Source organism: Biomphalaria glabrata, chromosome 4, assembly GCF_947242115.1.
Source record: "Biomphalaria glabrata chromosome 4, xgBioGlab47.1, whole genome shotgun sequence".
In the NCBI taxonomy this organism is placed as follows: domain Eukaryota; kingdom Metazoa; phylum Mollusca; class Gastropoda; family Planorbidae; genus Biomphalaria; species Biomphalaria glabrata.
In genome coordinates, this window is record NC_074714.1 from 21064175 (window position 1) to 21086486 (window position 22312).

At 35.4% G+C, this 22312-nt stretch overlaps 1 protein-coding gene across 3 annotated transcripts; it reads right to left on the reverse strand.

Moving 5' to 3' along the window:
• Positions 1 to 1236: 1236 nt before the first annotated feature.
• LOC106071920 (uncharacterized) lies at positions 1237 to 20535 on the reverse strand. 3 transcript variants are annotated; one of them, XM_056027343.1, is made up of 5 exons: positions 20293 to 20535; positions 12982 to 13091; positions 5824 to 6054; positions 3468 to 3620; positions 1237 to 1795 (listed from the first exon to the last, which is right to left on the reverse strand). In XM_056027343.1, exons 2-5 carry the CDS (start codon positions 13055 to 13057, stop codon positions 1548 to 1550), a joined length of 708 nt encoding a protein of 235 aa, XP_055883318.1. In that variant the 5' UTR covers positions 13058 to 13091; positions 20293 to 20535; the 3' UTR covers positions 1237 to 1547. The 3 variants fall into 3 exon arrangements, with proteins under 3 accessions (XP_055883318.1, XP_055883320.1, XP_055883317.1); XM_056027345.1 differs by having other exon boundaries at positions 20179 to 20535; XM_056027342.1 differs by lacking the exon at positions 20293 to 20535 and adding an exon at positions 14002 to 14183.
• Positions 20536 to 22312: the final 1777 nt, after the last annotated feature.

Here is a 22312-nt window from a genome sequence, read left to right on the forward strand (position 1 = left end):
TTTTTTCTGGGAACCCACTAAACGAAAAAATATTCGTTCGAGCCGCTCTTAGCCAGCTGGGTGGGCTCTCACAGGGGGGTCTAGGAGTGTAATGTAATCAAAAGAAACTTTTATTTATATAATTATATCACACTTTTCCAATATTTCCTTGACTATAGATTATATTTTCTATATGTTTGAAATCCAAATTTACCCAAAATTAATGCTCATTATATCTAGTTTGGCTCTTCTTTATTAAAATCGTGGTTTGTAGATAATTAAGGGATTTGTATACTAGAAAAGGTTCTTTCTGGGGTTGGTTCCACTTCCATCCATCACGGAGTTCGTGGGGGGGAGCGTTGTTTGTAATTTGCTTTTGTATCAACTAATGCCTCCACATTATTGCGTTTTAGTTACATATGCCATACGTTGTTAGTTTTGTTTACAAATTTTATTGCTGTTCCTCTATTCAGCTAGCAAATTCTACATCGGTTCAAAAAAACAACAACCTGGGTTGGAGGATGGACACGGATCTCGAAAACAGCTCTAACGATTTTCTTATAAACTGGACAGTGTAAGTATATCTATAGGAAAATAATTATTTGCTAAATGAGGCACAGTGAAAACCTTTATAAGTTTTCCAATATAATAATCTTTAAAATTATATTTGGTCTTGAGTTTAAGACATTCTATATCTTAAAAATATCAACGTCAGCGGGGTGTTTGTGTTCATGAGAGTTGAGTCAATAAGTAAACGCTCATGTTTTCGCACCGTTTTATAATTAGAGCTTAAGAGACTCGAAGTCAATTTTTGCATTCGCTTAACCAGGAATTTTTTTTTTCGGTGGTGGGGGGATTTGGATTTGGGGAAAATGTTGTTTTTTTTCTATCATTAAATAATTATTAAGAGTGCAATATTGTAGTATTGTATACTGATTATAGACTGCAAGTGTGTGTGTGTATAATTATTATCTTTTTTTGTTACTTCTTATAACTTTCACAAATTTTTTCTGATTCTGATTTTGTGCTAATAAATGATATTGTTATGCAAATCTCTATTTATTCCTGCATTTATTTATTAAAGTACTTGTAAAATCCATGATAATAACTTTTTTTCTGTTTTTGTTGGTTTTTTTTTACCTTCAGCATTATTAAATTTAATACATTTAAGTTGTTTTAAAATGCAAATCAATATATTTCTTTTTGCAAGCATAACAAGTAAGCTTTAAGTAAAAACAGAACAAAGTAACACTAAGATTAAAGTACCCAATACTTACTATATTTATTTACTTTTCTTTTCTCATTGTAGCTAATACACAGATAAGATTTCGTATTTTTCTTATTCTTAGTTTGTTTATAGGCCTATTTGCGACATTTTACGATTTGTTTAAATTGACATTTCCAATTCTATTACTTCTACAAACAAAAAAAAGCTCAGTGCCTATACTTTTATTTACAAATGCACATGTTCATTTTAAAGATCTATTCTTACTATTCTCGAAGACCACGCGTTGATGACAACCTTTCCTCTTTTAAAAACATTACAACAAAAGTCATAAAATGTCCGTTTAATTGTATTGAACATATCCAATTCTGACTCTTCTTCTTCTGTAGCAGACGACAGAGAGTATCACCACGAAGACAAAGAAGAAGAAGACACCAGCAGCCAATCCACCGATGGCGCCCACTGTGAAAGTAAAACCACATCCTTCGTACTCGTCCCTGCCGTTGGAGCAGTCGTTGTAGCCATTGCAGGTGAGACTCTCGTCAATACAGGTGTCTTGTGACAGGCAGTCAAATCTTCCATATTGGCAATCTGTGTACATGAGTTACAACAGTATTACATTTAGGCATAATGCATGATTCCGCCATCCTCACTAATCAAAGATAAGACTACTCTGTTTAAGAAAACAAAGTATACTTAATCAGTCAAATAAATTAACAATGTATTCAATACGAGGTTTAAAGGTGATAACAAAGTATCAAACAACAGTTGAGAATAAGTTACTCGCACCTGGAAACAGAAACTATTTTTAATATACCATGTGTTGTTAACGTCGTTGACTTTTAGCCCCAAACAACTGTTAGACAACTAAACCGCTGTAGTCGTATTTGAGTCTATGGTTTAACTAATAAAACTTGAACTAACTTGAGTAACTTCCTTGTGAACAAAACTAAATAGAACTTTTGTTATAATATAGGTAAAATCAAATTGATATCGTCTTCTTCTTGAAACTGTCAAGTAGAGTTGAGCTTTTGGAACTCTAGGCCAGCAAAAGTAAACAATAGTCCCTCTCAACGGCCTGAATGAGAAAAGTGTACACTGATCTGTCTGGCGGGGGGGTCAGACTCGCGGTTAGAGGCAGTCTTGTTTTGCTACCCTTTGGCCTAATCGTTTCCTCCTACGATCGTTTCCACTCGGGCGCCACTATGAGGCAGGGTAGCATCCAGGTGATCAAATTGACATGAGAACAAATAAATGTCCTAGACTTAAGTAATAATATTTTTTAACAAAAGTTATTCCACTACAATAAAACAACCTTTCATTCTCACGTTCTGGAGTCGTCTGTCCTAACTAAGACCGATGACGACAATTCCCCCTATCTTGCATCATTAACAAAAATTCGCTAACCTCTTCCCAACGTCACTATAGAAACACACATACACACACACACTCCATAACACCATGTCAAAGATTATATTACATTTAGCTGTGTTTAGAGATCTCCGACAGGAATTTCAACACACATGTTTGTGTACATTGAAAATGAAACTGTAATCTTCTTCTAGGTCTGTGTTCGGAGTATTCGAAATTAATTAATGCGTTGTTAATTTTTTACTTTGGAGGAAAAGACTAAAGAAATGATTATATATATTCAGCATGTATAGAACAATTCTAACAAATTATCATAGTTGCCTAGCGCTTTTAGAGCATGGAACGGGTTGCCTAAATCAGCCAGGAAAAAAACAATGACTTAGCAGAGCTAAAAGCTATAATTAACATGCACGACAAGATTGAGAAATGGATACTAGTAGGATGTAACTATATATTGTTAAGAAGGAGCGTTGGTGATAAGATTACATTAGAAACGTCGTACATTTGTTGAAATAAATCACGAGTTGCAATTGTTTTTTACCGAGCCTATATCCGTCACTCCGCTAGTCTAGTCTTAATCTTTCACACGTCATTTCTCCCATTCATTCCCATTCGCGTATCAAGTTGAAATGTTGCATAATTATTCATTGTCGATGACAACTCATGAATAATTCAAATAAAAATTAATAAATCAATTAGTCGTCATTAATTAAATGTTTGTTTTGCATAGAAAATGTACTAAATCGGCGACGAGCGACCCGTGACAATATTCACAATTATGTAGAAAACAAGGTGGTTTAAAGTTTTAAACTAACAATAGACTATCAAAACCTTCCAATTTGACAACGATTATTTTTTCTGATTATTTCTAGCATGATATTTGTTTACTTACATCCAGTTGTATTCTTGGGGTATACTTCAGAAACCAACAATTGTATACTTGGAGCTAAGTTAAATGTACTACTGGTATAGTAGGTAAATATGCCATTATTCTGAAGGGCGTATTGTCCAACAGGTTTATAACTGCGACAGTAACCGCCGTTTCCTGTTAAAAGAACAACAAAATGTTTAACTATGTTTAACTACATGAACAGAGCTTAATTGAACTGTTTGTACAAAACTTATATTTAACTCTCTCCAACTGTCTCTATCTCGCAGGATTTTTTTGACACGTATTCCCATTCACGGATCAAGTTGAAACTTTGCACAAATATTTATGGTCAATGAAATCACATAAATCAATAAAAAAATTATCCAATTAGTTAATTAATTAGTGTTAATTAATTAATTTTGTTTTATATAGAAAAGGGAAATGAATGTTGCATTATTGATAGAAATTGCAGCTATTTGGCAGTTCTGTTTCTTTGTTTTTAAAAAGAATTTTTTAAAATTTTACTAGATTTTATCTTTGTGAGCAAGCAGCCCGATGGTGTAGACTAATTATAAAATCTCTTGTTTCTGTGGCCACGTGTAGACTACTCCGAGTCTGGTGCATCTCTATTTCACCTGTTTCTGTGGTCAAGGTTAAACGAAGTTGTCTTGGTGTCAGACAAACGATCATTTATGATTTTCCTCTTAAACATTTTAGGTATAACTAATAGCAGGGTTTACTATGATCAATAATTTAAAAAAAACAATCTCTTAACTGTGATTGAAACTCAGCTCCAGTACCTTAATTTGAAACCTACAGCACATCAAATACATAAAGACATAAAGACTAATAAGCAACAAAAAAGTTGTTTTTTTTTTCAATCAGTTTCTCCCTACTAAAGCTGACAGTGGTCTAAAATATCTATATATATGAAGTGACAAGGGGATGAAATGACCAGGGGATGAAATGACCGGGGGATGAAATGACCGTGAATGAAGTGACGGGGGATGAAGTGACTGGTGATGAAGTGACCCGGATGAAATGACCGGGAACCGCTACGCCGTGAGTCGACTAGTTTTATTTATTTCTTGTAAATAATAATAATAATAATAATAATTATCTTTATTGTCCGTACGGAAATTTGTCTTACAATTCGTGCATTACACCAAACAAAAAACATTATAACTATAAGAAACCAAAGTGTACATTCACACCAGACTCACTCATAATTTACATGTGACAAAGTTTATACCAGATTGTTCTTATTTAATGATTTGATTGCCAGGGGAACAAAATAGTGTTTGTGTCTGTTTGTCTTTGCTATGGGTTTCTTGTATCTCTTTTGTGATGGTAAAATGCTTCCATCATTTCGGTCCGTTCATCGAGCTCTGCACATTCAATGTCTGCCATTAACAGATCATCTAATTTCTTCATAAGACACTGTGCAAAATGTGCATGAACGTCTATTCATGAATACCTTAAGATATACATAACCCCTAAGTCGAGTTTGCAAGCTATATGAGGAGTTGTAAATTGAACTCAAGATGAATAAATATAAAAAGTAGGCCTACACTGCTTCTTGGTTTTTCTGTTGTAAAATTCAAATAGCTCTTTAAGTTTAATGTTTAGGCGTTTCAAGATAAAATTACCACAAGATAGAGATGTACACAATAAATAGTCAAGGTAGATGACAACTCTAGGGGTACGTGACATTTTGGCGCAGCCGTTTTGTCTCGAAAAGTTCTGTCGATAATTTAAAAAAAAATAATTCGGTAATAAACATCTTTTTTTTTCTCTATTCAATATTTTTCATTCAGTCACTGTTTCCCAAACCTCTTACTTAAAGGAACACTTCGCACATTCTGAGTATTTAGCGGAACACTTAATGCTTATTTTTTAGAGAGATTAATTCACGTGGTGACCTGCTAGTTAATTATTTAACTTAAATCCTAAATCTAATGGACAAAAAAATAGCAATTGTTCTTTACAGAAAACTACCTTTGAACATAAACACATACAAAAACATAGACATGTATCATTCTTTTTAAAGACATTATAAAATGATCATATATAATGTGACTAAAACCGTGAGTAAAACATCACGCGCCAAAACGTTAAGCGTAAAAAGGCTTAACAAAAACGACCATCGCGTGTGTGTGTGTTGTATTATAGCTGCATCTAAACGTCCTGCTTCGGTACTAATAGATCTACATAAAATAAAACGGGTATTGACCATCTTGCATTGTTTACAAATCTGAGTACTTGTTAAGAGATGTCAAAAATATACTAAAGAAATTTCTTTCTTTCCCTATTGACGGATTATAATTTGTTACTAATGTACACAGAAATGCTTAGTATTCTATATAAATGTACTCACCTAGCATATTAATGTTACCAGGTGTTCCCAACTGAATGAACTCACTCTGACAAGGGTAAACGTAGTAGGAACTAGGCATATAGTAGCTATAAAACGATGCGACCAGGTTTGCCCCATGAACAGAATAGAGGTTAATTGTACAAGCACCATATCCATAGGAGTTGGTGTATATCTTGATGAGAGCGTCACCATTCACAAATATTGATTTGCCACAATTGCCGTTCATGTAATCTAAAATAAAATACATGATATATATATATATATATATATATATATATATATATATATATATATATATATATATATATATATATCGTGCCTCAGTTTATTGAAGTTACTAATTTGATAATGCATACTGTACATATAAAAGGTCGTTTCAGTATGTAGATATTGAAGTAAACTTGCTAAACTGCTTTGCATAAATGTTACAGGTGTTGTGAATGTAACAAAAGGTAGATTTACAGTTTATAAGAGATTCTCATACTTTAATTTAAATGCAAATAGTCTGTTCCTTGTTCACATGATAACACTAGAGATCTGGTTTAGTTTTATTTTTACAAAGCTTATATCAACTCACTCTGTCTCTCTGCTAAAACGTTTTGACAAATTTTCTCCCACTTCCCATTCTCTGATCAAGTTATCATTTTTTTCATAATTATTCATCATCATCATCATCACTCCTTTGAGTTCCTCATGGAACATAGGACCTCGACAAAAACACGCCACTCTCCACGGTCTCTTGCTAGTTCCTCATGGAACATAGGACCTCGACAAAAACACGCCACTCTGCACGGTGTCTTGCTAGTTTCTCATGGAACATAGGACCTCGACAAAAACACGCCACTCTCCACGGTCTCTTGCTAGTTCCTCATGGAACATAGGACCTCGACAAAAACACGCCACTCTCCACGGTCTCTTGCTAGTTCCTCATGGAACATAGGACCTCGACAAAAACACGCCACTCTCCACGGTCTCTTGCTAGTTCCTCATGGAACATAGGACCTCGACAAAAACACGCCACTCTCCACGGTCTCTTGCTAGTTCCTCATGGAACATAGGACCTCGACAAAAACACGCCACTCTCCACGGTCTCTTGCTAGTTCCTCATGGAACATAGGGCCTCGACAAAAACACGCCACTCTGCACGGTGTCTTGCTAGTTCCTCATGGAACATAGGACCTCGACAAAAACACGCCACTCTCCACGGTCTCTTGCTAGTTCCTCATGGAACATAGGACCTCGACAAAAACACGCCACTCTCCACGGTCTCTTGCTAGTTCCTCATGGAACATAGGACCTCGACAAAAACACGCCACTCTCCACGGTCTCTTGCTAGTTCCTCATGGAACATAGGGCCTCGACAAAAACACGCCACTCTGCACGGTGTCTTGCTAGTTCCTCATGGAACATAGGACCTCGACAAAAACACGCCACTCTCCACGGTCTCTTGCTAGTTCCTCACGGAACATAGGACCTCGACAAAAACACGCCACTCTCCACGGTCTCTTGCTAGTTCCTCACGGAACATAGGACCTCGACAAAAACACGCCACTCTCCACGGTCTCTTGCTAGTTCCTCACGGAACATAGGACCTCGACAAAAACACGCCACTCTCCACGGTCTCTTGCTAGTTCCTCACAGAACATAGGACCTCGACAAAAACACGCCACTCTCCACGGTCTCTTGCTAGTTTTTTTTATGGTTCCCATCTCTTCCCGGTCCTCTCGGCTTCTTCAAGTACACTGCGTCGCCATGTTCTCTTTGGTCTTCCTCTGCGTCTTGTTCCCTGGGGGTTCCCCTCTAAGACCTGCCTAGCTCTGTTGCTGGTATCTTTTCTAAGGATGTGGCCAATCCATCTCCACTTCCTCTCTAAGACCTGCACTTCTATATTTTTCTGTCCACTCATCTCCCACAGTTTGGTGTTTTCTACTTTGTCATACCTGTGTATTTTTAGGATATTTCTCAGGCATCTGTTGATGAAGGTCTGTATTTTTTTTTTTTTGTTGTCGCTTCAGTTGTATTCCATGATTCAGAACCACACAGTAGGACAGCCTTGACATTAGAGTTAAAGATTCTTAGTTTAGTCTTGTTTGAGATGTAAGGAGATTTCCAGGTTGGTTTTAGCTGTGTAAATGTCTGACGCGCTAGATTTATACGGCGTTTAATGTATTCCTCTGTTCCACCTTATATACAAGGTATATAAAATTTTCTACTTGGTCTATTGTCTGAGAATCCAGTTCTATGTCTCCAATTTGTTTGTTGTTTACTTTGAGTACTTTTGTTTTTTGGTGGTTTATTTTGAGGCCTACTCTTTTTCCTACTTCTCTTAAAGCTGTGACCTTTTCTTGCATATCCTGTAGTCTGTGTGATAATAGGGCCATGTCATCAGCGAATTCCAGATCTTCTAGCTTTTAATTATTCTTAGTCGATGACAATACACGAATCAATCCAAAAATTAACCAATTAGTAAATACCAATAAGTATTACTTTATTAATTTTGATTTATATTTTAAACTAGACATATGTTACCCGCGACCCGCGGGTCTTTATTTGCGCATTACTGTCGATATAGTCACTGAGAGTGTTTTGTAAACAATTAAACGAAATAATAAAGTAATAAGTAAAGCAAATGTGTCAATATAAAAATAGTGTGAATGAAAATATCTAATCAAAATAGCTAATAGGCTTAAATCTTTTTTTTTTTTTTCAAATTAAAACATTTGCTTGTAGGCCTACATATATTTGATTAAAATTTGAGATGAATAGACTAAATTTTGTATGTTCATGTGTATAAAGTATAAAGTATATATTGAGGTAGACATAGATCTAAATCTACACTAATCTAGAGTTAAACATTGTCTTTTATAGAGTTCATTCTGTGCTGTGCATGCGTGACCTTTTTTCATGAATGAATATAGGCCTATCTCAACACGGCTACGCAGCTTTAGCGAACAGCGAACGAATGTATTAAAATGCTTTAGAAAAACAAAGTTGAATGTTAATTTGATTAAAATATGAAATGAATGGACAATAATTAGTATATTTATGTGTTAAAGCACAAAACTATCTTTGCGAAAAGAAGTTTTATCATCTTAGAGTTCAATAAGAATTTTAGACCTAGGCCTAGGAATAGACTCAGTAGAGAGATGTGTTAATGTGTAACCATTGGTAATGTTTAATGAAATAATGTTCGCCAGGAAATCTGTAGTCACAGATATCAGGAACTAATTTATGTAAAAAATGCTTTTGAATAATCTAGTGGATTGGATTTAGATGTATGTTAAACTTAGCTAATAATCATTTCACGTAATTTCTCTTTCGTTACGAAAATAAAATTAGTTTTGCGAAAATGGGTTTACCCGAGGTCGATACATTCTTATCTATTAAAAACAAAAAGAGCGATAGCTTTGTTAAATGTATGGGATTATAAAGTGAACAATTAAACGAAATAATTTTTAGTACGCGATTCATCAATGAATATAGATCTAGGCCTATCTCAACTCGGCTTCGTGGCTTTCGTGTATATATGTAGCTTTAGAAAACCAAATTTGAATGTTTATTTGATCAAAATATGAAATGAATGGACTTTAATTAATATGTTTATATGTTAAAGTATAAAACTATTTGTGCGAAGAGAAGTTTTATCATCTTAGTGTTGAATTAGAGTTTTAGATCTAGGGATGGGATTATAAAGTAACAATTAAACGAAATAATTTTTTGTACGCGATTCATGAATGAATATAGATCTAGGCCTATCTCAACTCGGCTTCGCAGCTTTCGTAAACGAATGTAGCTTTAGAAAACCAAATTTGAATGTTTATTTGATCAAAATATGAAATGAATGGACTTTAATTAATATGTTTATGTGTTAAAGTATAAAACTATCTGTTCGAAGAGAAGTTTTATCATCTTAGAGTTGAATTAGAGTTTTAGATCTAGGGATGGGATTATAAAGTAAACAATTAAACGAATTAATATTTAGTACGCGATTCATTACGGAACTGTCTAATGAAAGAATGTTCGTCAGGAAATCTGTAATCACAGATATAAGGAACTAATTAATGTAAAAAATGCTTTTGAAACACAAAATTGAAGGTTAATTTTATTATAAAATGAAATCAATGGATCTTCTTTTGTATTTTCATGTGTCAAAGTAAAAAACTATCTGCGCAAAGTGTATTTCTTAAAATTAGATCTAGGTCTAAATCCTTTCTATCTTTTCTAATGTCAACATTGTAGACATGGCCTAGATCCATAAAATACTATAGCTGTAATAGAGTCGGACAACATTTTTTTTTTTTAGGGTCTTACGTTTGTTTTAGGGCTACAATACATACACTAAGGTCTAAGTTGGTACCCAAGAAACATTCCTGCCAAGTTTTATCAAGATTGGTCAAGCGGTTTTGATGTCTATAAGTAACATACATACATACATACCCCTCACATTCTACTTTATAATATAGATGGCAGAAAGGGAGCTACACCTAGTGCATTTTTAGATAAATAGCAGTTATTAGCGGTTCTTTCCCTTATATATTAGATTTTATAAAAGTAATCTGTTTAGCAATAAAATCCAGTAAGAGAGAAAAATAATAATAATCAATCAAGGGGAGTGGGGGAATGATTGAACCTTAAAAAACAACTAAAGAAAACGAAAAGTAGATTGTCAGTGATTTTGAAATAATTAAACAACGAAGTAAAGGACACTATATTGAACGATCATTGTAATTAATTGAAAAATATTTAGTTTTATAAATTGAAGATAAACCTATGCATCGAGTAAATTTATCAATATCTCATCTCTGCCTGTGGTTCCTTCTGGGGCATAAGCCACCAACCAGCTTCCTCCAGGCGTCTTGGTGCTGGGCGAGTCTCTCCAACTGTCCCCACGTCTTGCCCATCTGCTTCCAAATCGCGGCGCCATGAATTCCTGGGCCGTCCCCTCTTCCTGGGGGTTCCAGGTTAGGGCTTGCCTTGTTATGTTGGATGCAGGATTGCGAAGGGTGTGATCTATCCATCTCTAGCGTCGTTGAGGATATCTACTTCAATGGATTGCTGCTTTGTTGTTTTTTTTTTGTTGCCACAGTTCTTCATTCGAAATCTTGTGTGGCAGCGGATCGTAAGAATCTTCCTCAGGCAAGTATTGATGAATACCTGGATTTTTTTCATGGTGGTGATGTGCTTCTCCAGGTCTCTGCTCAATAAAGTAAATTCGGCTTTACAATGGTGTTAAAGAGCCTGATCTTGGTGGTGGTGCTTATTTCCCTAGAGCCCCAGGTGTTCTTCAGCTGACGGAAGGTTGCTCCAGCTTTACAAATGCGGATTCTGACATCTGCTTCTGTTCCTCCATGGTGGTCTAGGATACTGCAGATATAGGTAAAGCTTTCCACCTTTTCCAATGCCTCACCTTGGACTGTAATGGGTGTGCTGTTGGATGCCTTTATTTGGAACACCTTTCCCTCTGTTTATGGTAAGACTTATTCTAGCTGAATTGTCCTCCAACGGGTTTGAAACTAAAAGCCACCTCTTGAATATAAAAAAAAGCAAATTACACACAAAACTCTATGAGCGTAGCCAAGGAAGGTTTTGAGTATAAGCCACCTCCTCCAGAGGACTTTAAGTACAAAACCCCTCAACATGATTTTGAGTTTAAAACCACCCTCCAGCGGGGTTTGAAGCTAAAAAAAACACCTCTTCAATTAAAAAAAAAGCAAATTACACACTGAAAATTCTATTAGCATAGCCAAGGGTAGTTTTGAGTTTACACCTCCCCCTTCCAGGGAGTTTGAAACTAAAAACCACCTCTGTAGTATTAAAAAAAAGCAAATTACACAATCAAAGTTCTATGATTGTAGCCAAGGAGGATTTTGAGTTTAACCCCCCTCCAGATGGTTTTGAGTTTAAAATCTCTTCAATATTATTCTAACGCAAACTACAGTCACCAATTCTATGAGCGTAGCTAAAGGGGTTTTGAGCTTGTTTTGTAAAAAACACAGAGATTTTATAGACTAAAACCCCCAACAGATGGTTTTAACCATAAAACTTTCCTTTTCGATATAAAATCTAAAGCAAACTACAGTCACAAAATTCCAAAAGCGTAGCCAATAGAGATTATACATTTCTACCAGTCGCTGGGCTCCTTTAATAAAGTGCAGTGAAAAGCATGGAAGTCATCTGCCGAAATTGAAAAAAGACTAAATGTGGCTCAACAAAGATGGCTTAGACGGATTTCAGGAGTCATTTATAGATATAGGGTCTCAAACAAGGAAATCCTATGCCGAACTGGGAGTCGACCACTTAGTAAGGTTGTGATAGAGCGTCGCTTGAGGTTTGAGGGACAAATTTTTCGACAAAATAAATTACGCATACCAAGAGTTGCGTTGACATGGAGGCCATTACGAGGAAAGCGCAAACAGGAACGTCCTCACATAACTTGGCGCCACACTTTCATGGAAGACCTCAGAACAGTGGAAACCAGGTGGAAAGATGCTTCAGACATTGCCAGTGACAGCGCCCAATGCCTCGAACGGTGCGGGAGTATCTAAGTCCTAAGTAAGTATGAATAGCAGATAATGTTTTTAAACTAACATTTTGTAATAGCATGATAATGCACTGTAGATACCTCAGAATATGCATTTTTTGTGTTTGTTTTAAATACCGGAAATAGTGCCTGGCGGCGGAACTCCATCCGTACCCCGCTAGGGAAGCTCACATCTCTCCCCCAGACCCCTTTGCTGGCAAGGGCCGGGTATTTATAGTTTTCCCACTAACTCCATGAAGAACATATTCTAGGGTACAATAGATGTCTTCCGAAAAAATGAATGGTCAGAATATAATAAAGATTAATTATGTACACACACACATATACCGGTATATTCCGGGTATATATATATATGGCCGGGGGGGGGATCCCGATGAGAAATCCTGGCTACGCCCATGACGTCTACTTAAGAAGAAAATGTTCTTTTACTTGACTTATTGTATCTCAAGTGAAGCTCAGTCTAACAATTAGGATGTACAGCAGTTTATGACGGCAGTTTGTGGTCATAACTAATTTAAACTTTCACAAATGCTGCTCCACTGAGGCTGGGTTGACAAATGAACACATTCAAATAGTACGAAAATTAAACTATTTGTAAACTCTTTAAAATTACTTACATGTGCTTGGATATGAGGTAGCCTGACATAAACTTAAACAACACAAGAAAGCCAACAGTACTGTTATAGAATACATTTTTGTCTAATTCGTTAAAGTGACAAAGAAAAACCTGAAATATATTTAAATTTAAAACTTATTTTAATTATGTTTTTAGACAAAAATAATACCTATATGCTGATTTTAGACCTACATACATCCCCCACCCCCCGACCAATTTAAAAAAATGTGTTAAGATTTTAATTGTAAGTAATTAAAAAAAACACAACATTTATACATATTTTAGTTCAAAAAAAAAGATTACAAAGAGAGTTTATGTTATACCACAAACTTAGAGGCAGTCCCCATCAAAATTTGCCAATGGATAAAGAATATGCAATTGTTTTGATTGTTTAAAAGTAATACATTTTCAAAAAATAATTTGACGTTGATGTGTATAAACTAGACAACCTGTTAGCAATAATGAGACTTTTAGACTAGCAAGAAAACTAAATGTGTAGAAGTCAGAGGAGCCAGTTCAAATAATCATTTCGAAGTGTTTTTTTCAACTGAAAACAAACTTAAGAAGTATATTTTCGTATTTTCAATAATAAGATTTCTTAACAGTGTCGCATTATTTTGTTAGTTGTCTTTGTTTGCATAAAGAAGCAATAAAAAAAAATTATGTGAGAATAACTATTTGCAGTATGTAATAAGAAAATGGGCCCAGACCAAAAATATCAGAACTTATCAAATATTTCGAATAAGAACTGAAAAGCAAAAGAATAATCAAATGATATAAATAAAACTATTTGTTAAGGCGGAGATTGTGGAAAAGGGGGAGGGGGGAGAAGTGAAACTCGAATTTAAGGGCTGGTCCAATTCAATGAAATAATACTAAAATTCGTTGACCAAAGGAATGTACGAGGAAGCGTTTATTTTTATATTATTATTGTTATTCTATACATTAACGTAAGCAAAAAATATATATATAAGGTGCGCAACTTTGAAAAGTAGAAAAGGTTGTTTTAAATTATTCAAACCTGAATGTAAAGATGGAAATAAGTTTAGGTTAGTGTTGTTTTTAAATATATTCAGTTGATATTGCACTGTTGGTATTGTTCTATCCTACTGTTCTACTCTGGAAAACCCAATGTCAACACATTGTTCTTTTGTTGGGTCACAAGATTGAATCGGTGACCCAAATTCTAATATTAGAAGCTTGCGTTAAACAAATAAAACCTGGGTGTTAATTTTAAAAACCTGTCTTAAGCGTGTGAGACGACGAGAGAGAGAGAGAGAGCGATCATAGCAAGTAAGAGAGGAGGAAGAAAGAGAGATAGAGAGCGACAGAGATATGCTGATATAGATAATGCACTCTGGCTAAAATGAATTAGATTATGTGTTTTCTCTCTTTCTCTCACCCACTCTCATTGATCTTAGATAGATACATCCGGTGATAGATAACAGTGTATACTGATATGTGAACATATTGGTAAGTTTAAGTTATAGTTCCACCCCTTGAGAACTTCGTTTGTATAGACTTACTGGATCTGCGTCGTCTGATGTGTTTTAAAAAATGGTAGATTGGACATTTTTAAAAAATGAAAGCAAAGTGAAAACGATAGGCAAATTTTGTAATTTATAGACAGCTCGGTACAGTAAATTAATTGGTCACATTCTATGAAGTTTTTTTAAAGGGGTTCTAATTAATTCATTTCAATGGTTATATTTTAATTGATGACCTACATGAGTTATCGAGAAGGACAATTGGAAGTTAAATAATGACTCAATACAGATTGTTCAGATAACATGATTAGTAAAAGTTCACCATTATGTAGTGAAGATATTGAGAGGTAGGGTTTTCTAATGAAGCTCTTATAAAGAACTTGGTTAGCTTAGCGAGACGTATTGAAGGACTTTGAACGCGCCATTTAGTGACGTCGTGAAAACCAGGAGCTAATGTTTTATTAGTTAGCATTAGGACTTCGAGGCGAAAACTTCTAATAGCGACAGAGACTCGACTGTGGCCCGTTCTGAACTAAAGTTCGTTTCAATTGTTGAACAGTCTGGACTTAGTCCTTCGCACCTAGTTTGTTTGTTTTTTAGCGGCCCCCGAAAGGGGAAAAGACTCTATTAGTTTTGTGCGAAATGTCTGTCCGTCTGTAAACTAGAAAAGATATTGAAAATCCGACATCACAATATTTTAGACCATTCAAAGTTCTGATGCAACGGCTACTTTTTTTTTCTGAAAGCGAAAAAAATCTAATTTTTAAAATCAGTTATGCAAGCAGTTTTTTAAAGAGAAAAAGCTAATTAGTATGCATAATAAGTTAGACCTAAATTAAAAAGAATAGTAATCTTGTGAAGGTCATCTTCGTGAATGCGGAGCAGCTGTACAATGTATCTATCCTTTTCAAAACAATTACATCTATTATAAGACTTCAGTTAGGCCAGGAGATGCGCGGTAGCTGAGCGGTAAAGCGCTTGGCTACCGAACCGGTGGCCCCGGGTTCGAATCCTGATGAAGACTGGGATTTTCAACTTCGGAATCCTTAGGTGCCTCTGAGTCCACCCAGCTCCAATGGGTACCTGATATTAGTTGGGGAAAAGTAAAGGCGGTTGGTCGTTGTGCTGGCTACATGACACCCTCCTTAACCGTAGGCCACAAAAAAAGGTGAACTTTACATCATCTGCCCTATAGACCACAAGGTCTGAAAGGGGAACTAGTTAGGCCAGGTTCACATCTAACTTTGCATTCACTTGCACCTATCCTTTGATCTGCGGTACCGTTGGGGCACTACACAAGATCTGTCAACCTTCTTTCTCCATTCTTATCTCTCATTTGTCTTTGATATAATTTCATTTGGATGTTCTTTCTGAAAATATTGAAGCCTGCCTGGGTGGACCACTTCGGGGGCCGATTTTGAGTTTGTGTTTCCACACAAACTGTCTCTGTAATCTTGTTAATTACAAAGCTTATTCAACTCACTCTGTATCTTTGATACACGTTATTGTTCCTACACCCATATTCGAATCAAGTTTAACATATGCACGACTATTTTTTGTACCTGACAAAACAAGAATCGATTCCGAAAGATTATCCAATTAATAAAATATTTTTTTTTTAAAGTTCCCCTTTCAGACCTTGTGGTCTATAGGACAGATGATGTAAAGGTCATCTGATTCTGTGGCCTACGGTTAACGAGGGTGTTATGTAGCCAGCACAACGACCAACCGCCTTTACTTTTCCCCAACTGATGTCAGGTACCCATTAGAGCTGGGTGGAGTCAGAGGCGCCCAAGGATTCCGAAGTTGAAAATCCCAGTCTTCACCAAGATTCGAACCCTGAACCCCCGGTTCGGAAGCCAAGCGCTTTACCGCTCTGCTACCGCGCCTCACCTAGCCTAACGGAAGTCTTTTAAGTGATGTCATTGTTTTGAAAAGGCTCAATCTCTTATTCGAAACCTCAAAAAAAAAAAGAGAAACTATTTCAGCAATAATAAAAAGATTGCTATATATAAGACAAGCCTACAGGAAAATGAATTTTACATTACTCTTCGTTTTAAATTAGGTCTAACCTATAATGCATACTAATTAGCTTTTTCTCTTAGATTTTTCTTTTTCAGAAAAAAAAAGTAGCCGTTGCATCAGAACTTTGAATGGTCTAAAATATTGTGATGTCGAATTTTCAAAATCTTTTCTAGTTTACGAGATCTAAACGGGACGGACGGACAGACTGACAGACATTTCACACAAAACTAATAGCGCCTATCGGGGTCGCTAACAAATAGAGGCCAGATCATATGGGCCAGATCTACATAGATCTATATTTATAATACGAGTTCTAGTCTAGATATAGTAGATATCTACATAGATCTATATTTATAATACGAGTTCTAGTCTAGATATAGTAGATTCTATATCAAGATTCTAGATCTAGATCTAGACTTAGATATATACTTAGATTTAACTCTAGATCTAGACTTCGAGACGGAGATCTATTTCTAGATCAAGGCTTAGATTTAGATCTTGAATCTAGATTTAGATCTAAAACTAGGTCTAGATCTAGCTAGATCAATGTCTAGTTTGTATGACTAATGATAATGGAGTAAGTTTTATTTGCGAGGGGAAAGTTTGTCATTTGTACACAATTGTAGCTTAAAGAAGTTCAAGAATTTTTTTTCCGAGTTGCCAATTTATCTAATTTTGTTAGAAGAATAAATCTTTTTAGATTCTCTTTATTACACTGTAACATGTTATTAATTTTGAATGTATTGATAAGGTTAATAATTATTATTTTAAAAAATATAAATGTACGCTAAATGAATATGTGGAGATGCATTGGCTGAGGGGTAAAGCACTTGGAACTGGAAGTCCCGTGATCAAATCCTGGTGAAGACTCTAGGTGTATTCCAGCTAGATTACTCAAAGAACTAAGTAATGAGCTAGCCCCAGTGTTCAAAATACTCTTTCAGGCTTCACTTAACCAGGGCAGAGTACCAAAGGACTGGAAAGAAGCTAATGTCACCCCCCTATTTAAAAAAGGAGAAAAATCTGACCCAGGGAACTACAGACCAGTATCACTTACCAGCATCACATGTAAAATCCTAGAACACATAATATGTAGCAACATCATAAACCACTTAGACAAACATAATGTCCTCACACCATACCAACATGGCTTTAGGAAATATAGATCATGTGAAACACAACTAATAGGACTAATTGATGATTTTTCAAAAGGTTTAGATAATAGTGAACAAATAGATGCTATCTTACTAGATTTTTCTAAGGCTTTTGACAAAGTTCACCACCATAGTTTGCTTAAAAAATTAAAATATTTCGGCATTAATGGTCCACTGCATCAGTGGATTAAAGACTTTCTGATAAGGAGAGAACAAACTGTAATAATAAATGGCTCTAAATCAACACCGATAACAGTAAACTCAGGTGTACCTCAAGGTACAGTCTTGGGTCCACTACTATTTATAATTTACATAAATGATTTACCAAATTGCATTAGTTCAGGAACAAAAGTCAGATTATTTGCAGACGATTGCATAATATATAGAACAATAAAAACAACACAAGACACAGATATTTTACAAAGAGAATTAGATGAATTACAGAAATGGGAATCAAATTGGAGCATGTCTTTCCACCCAGAAAAATGTCAGTTGTTAAGAGTAACAAAAAAACTAAAACAAATTAATTCCACTTATCTTATTCATGGCAAACCAGTATCACAGACTAAAAACGCAAAATACCTAGGTGTTATAATAAATGAAAAACTATCATGGAATCCACATATTGATGAAACTACAAAAAATCAAACAAAGCATTAGGATTTATTAAAAGAAATTTCTATAAATCAAATAAGAACATAAAACTAAAATGTTACTTAACCTTGGTTAGGCCAATAATAGAATATGCATCCTCCGTTTGGGACCCCTCAACTCAAGAAAACATTAAGAAACTGGAACAGACACAAAATAGAGCAGTGAGATTCATAACAAACGAATATTCACATTTGACTAGAGTAACACCTTTAGTAAAATCACTAAATTTAGAAAGCCTTCAGGACAGAAGGCTCAAAAGTAAAGTAGCAATCATACATAAAACACTGAACCATAATCTTCAAATACAAAAACAAAATTTAATAAAATACTCTGAAAGACACAAAGATAAAGGCACATTCCTCGTCCCATATGCTAGGACAAATTTGTACAAATACTCCTTCTTCCCTAGTGCTATTAGAGCATGGAATGGGTTGCCTGAGCTAGCCAGGAAAACCAGTGACTTGGCAGAATTTAAGTCATTGGTTAATATGCATGACTAAATGCATGACGCGTAGGACGTAATCATCTTCTTTTTTGAAGTAACGTCTGTATTATATAAGATAAGAAGATAAGATAAGGTGGACAACTTCGAGGGCCGATTTTGAGTTTGTGTTTCACACAAACTGTCTTTGTAACCTTGTTTTAAATTTTATTTATATATTTTTCTTATCTTTATTCTCTGTTTTTCTGTATGACTAAAATAATTAACGCTCTAAAACACCGTTTCTGTCTTAAATAAGATTTTGCAGCACCGAGTCATAACTTTGCCCCCTACTCTGTTTGTTTTCTCTTTCTCATCTAATTGGCCTTCTTTTTGGTGCGTAACTTCGTGAACTTCTCTTTGAACCACTTAGTAGGTAGGGTGAGATAAAGATACGGTCACGTAGGTAGGCTCTATTGGGTGGATCAGTGACAGATCAAGAAATTTTGTGGAGACCCTACCCACCTTTGAAGACTACAAACATGGAATCTATATCACTACATTGCCCAACCATGCGGAACACCACGCACGCACGCCGACTCTCTAACCCTCGATGAAAAAGTCATGGAAACATAACTTTTTTATTTCTGCAACTCGGACTAGAGTTACCCCACGTAACTTTCGCGGCGACAGAGAGCGGGTCTCAGAAAAAAAAAACAGAGGGGGAGAACAAGTAACGCACGCACACCTCCTCCCGCCTCCTTCCGCACACAGCCGTTTGCCCAAACCCACTGACTTTGGACAACTGTGTCTTTCAGGAAGTGTTCACCCGATACTAAATAGCGGCGTATGCTACGTTGCGGGTCGACTACTTACTTAATTAATATTACTACATTTTTATGCATATTATATTTTTTAAATGAGAAATAGATAATAACTTTTATTTCAAAATAGTTATGTTATGTTAAATTTTTTAAATTCTTTTAAGTAATGTATCAAATTAAGCGTTGCAGTGAAACTCGTCAGTACTTTGATTGCCCAGTATTTTAAAGATTTTATTTATCTACGCAGGCCTAAAGTTAATGTAATTAATTTATTTGTAATTTGTGATTAGTTATATTGTGTCTTGCCTATCCAACCGAGAACAATCGTCCTAGTAGGCCTGACCACAGACAGGTGACGTGGTAACACGTAGTCAGTGGGCACCATCTATGTATACATCTATGCAGTGCTTTTTTTGTAAAAAAACAAATAGGTGCCTGTACTTAGTGATGGATTGCCTTACTTTTAACTACTAATAAATTAATACTAAACGTTAAAATACAAGAAAAGTAATAATTTTTTCCCACATTGAAAAAGGTGCCGGTACGCGTACCGGTTCGTACCGTCCCAAAAAAAGCACTGCATCTATGAATCTGATAACACAGAAGAAAACAAAGTTGTACTTCAATAATTACCTGGCTTCCAGTAAAGTACGTGGGAAGAATTATACGTGTCACATTTAAATGACCTACTGTCAGAGTGTCAGTGACTAAACTTATACAACTGAGACGATAAGAAGAGCAACTCACGTCATTCCATTGCAAATATGAAAACACTAAATCGGCAGAAATCCTCAGCACGCGAGAATAAAGTGTACAAATGATGAGTGTTATGTCTTGAGCAGATGAAAACGATGCACACTGCGTAGAAGACTAAGAAACTAAGTGTCTGTTGCCATGAAGAGGACATTGAGAGCCCCTGTGGGGAAACTTTGTTTTTATGTGTGTTCTAATGCGGGATGTTATTCAGTATTGTACAATCAGAATCTGGTTTTTCTTCCTCATTGCCAATGAACGCGACTGCTACACATGTGTGGGAAAACAGTTTAGTCATGTTTTAAGCCCTTACTCAGTGATAATCTTTTCTACAAAAGTCTGACAAGCAAGTAGCGGGCTTATTCAATTCCCGTTTTGTGGGTGTTAGTGTGTGTTTTTGTTCTTGTCGAATTTATGGAAGTGTGGTCAGGAGTTACGAAGGGGTTGAAATCACAATGTAACGAACTAGATATGACACGCAGGCCGCAGTTTTGGCATTATTGATGTTACTGAATCAAATTTCATGTCTTGTATTTAACAACCAACAGCACTAGACAAAATGGAGGTTGAAAAGCTCTGGGGGGGGATTATCTAAATAATTAACGACTATTTGTATAATGTTTCATATATATATATATATATTTACTAGCCGAACATTACCCGTGGCCTGCGGACATTTGTTTGTGTATCTTATCTTATACAATACAGACGTTAGTTCAAAAAAGAAGATGATTACGTCCTACGCGTCATGCATTTAGTCATGCATATTAAACAATGACTTAAATTCTGCCAAATCACTGGTTTTCCTGGCTAGCTCAGGCAACCCATTCCATGCTCTAATAGCACTAGGGAAGAAGGAATATTTGTACAAATTTGTCCAGTATATGGGACGAGGATTGTGCCTCTATCTTTGTGTCTTTCAGAGTATTTTATTAAATTTTGTTTTTGTATTTGAAGATTGTGGTTCAGTGTTTTATGTATAATTGCTACTTTACTTTTGAGTCTTCTGTCCTGAAGGCTTTCTAAATTTAGTGATTTTACTAGAGGTGTTACTCTAGTCAAATGTAAATATTCGTCTGTTATGAATCTCACTGCTCTATTTTGTGTCTGTTCCAGTTTTTTTATGTTTTCTTGAGTTGAAGGGTCCCAAACGGAGGATGCATATTCTATTATTGGCCTAACCAAGGTTAAATAACATTTTAGTTTTATGTTCTTATTTGATTTATAGAAATTTCTTTTAATAAACCCTAATGCTTTGTTTAATTTTTTTATAGTTTCATCAATATGTGAATTCCATGACAGTTTTCCATTTATTATAACACCTAGGTATTTTGCGTTTTTAGTCTGTGTTACTGGTTTGCCATGAATAAGATAAGTGGAATTAATTTGTTACTCTTAACAACTGACATTTTTTTGGGTAAAAAGACATGCTCCAATTTGATTCCCATTTCTGTAATTCATCTAATTCTCTTTGTAAAATATCTGTGCCTTGTGTTGTTTTTATTATTCTCTATATATTATGCAAATAATCTGACTTTTGTTCCTGAAGTAATGCAATTTGGTAAATCATTTATGTAAATTAAATGTAGTAGTGGACTTAAAACTGTTCCTTGAGGCACACCTGAGTTTACTGTGATCGGTGTTGATTTAGAACCATTTATTATTACAGTTTGTTCTCTCCCTATCAGAAAATCTTTAATCCACTGATGCAATGGACCATTAATGCCAAAATATTTTATTTTTTTAAGCAAATTATTGTGGTGAACTTTGTCAAAAGCCTTGGAAAAATCTAATAAGATAGCATTTATTTGCTCACTATTATCTAAACCTTTTGAAAAATCATCAATTAGTCCTATTAGTTGTGTTTCAGATCTATATTTCCTAAAGCCATGTTGGTATGGGGTGATGACATTATGTTTGTATAAGTGGTTTATGATGTTGCTACATATTATGTGTTCTAAGATGTTACATGTGATGCTGGTAAGTGATACTGGTCTGTAGTTTCCTGGGTCAG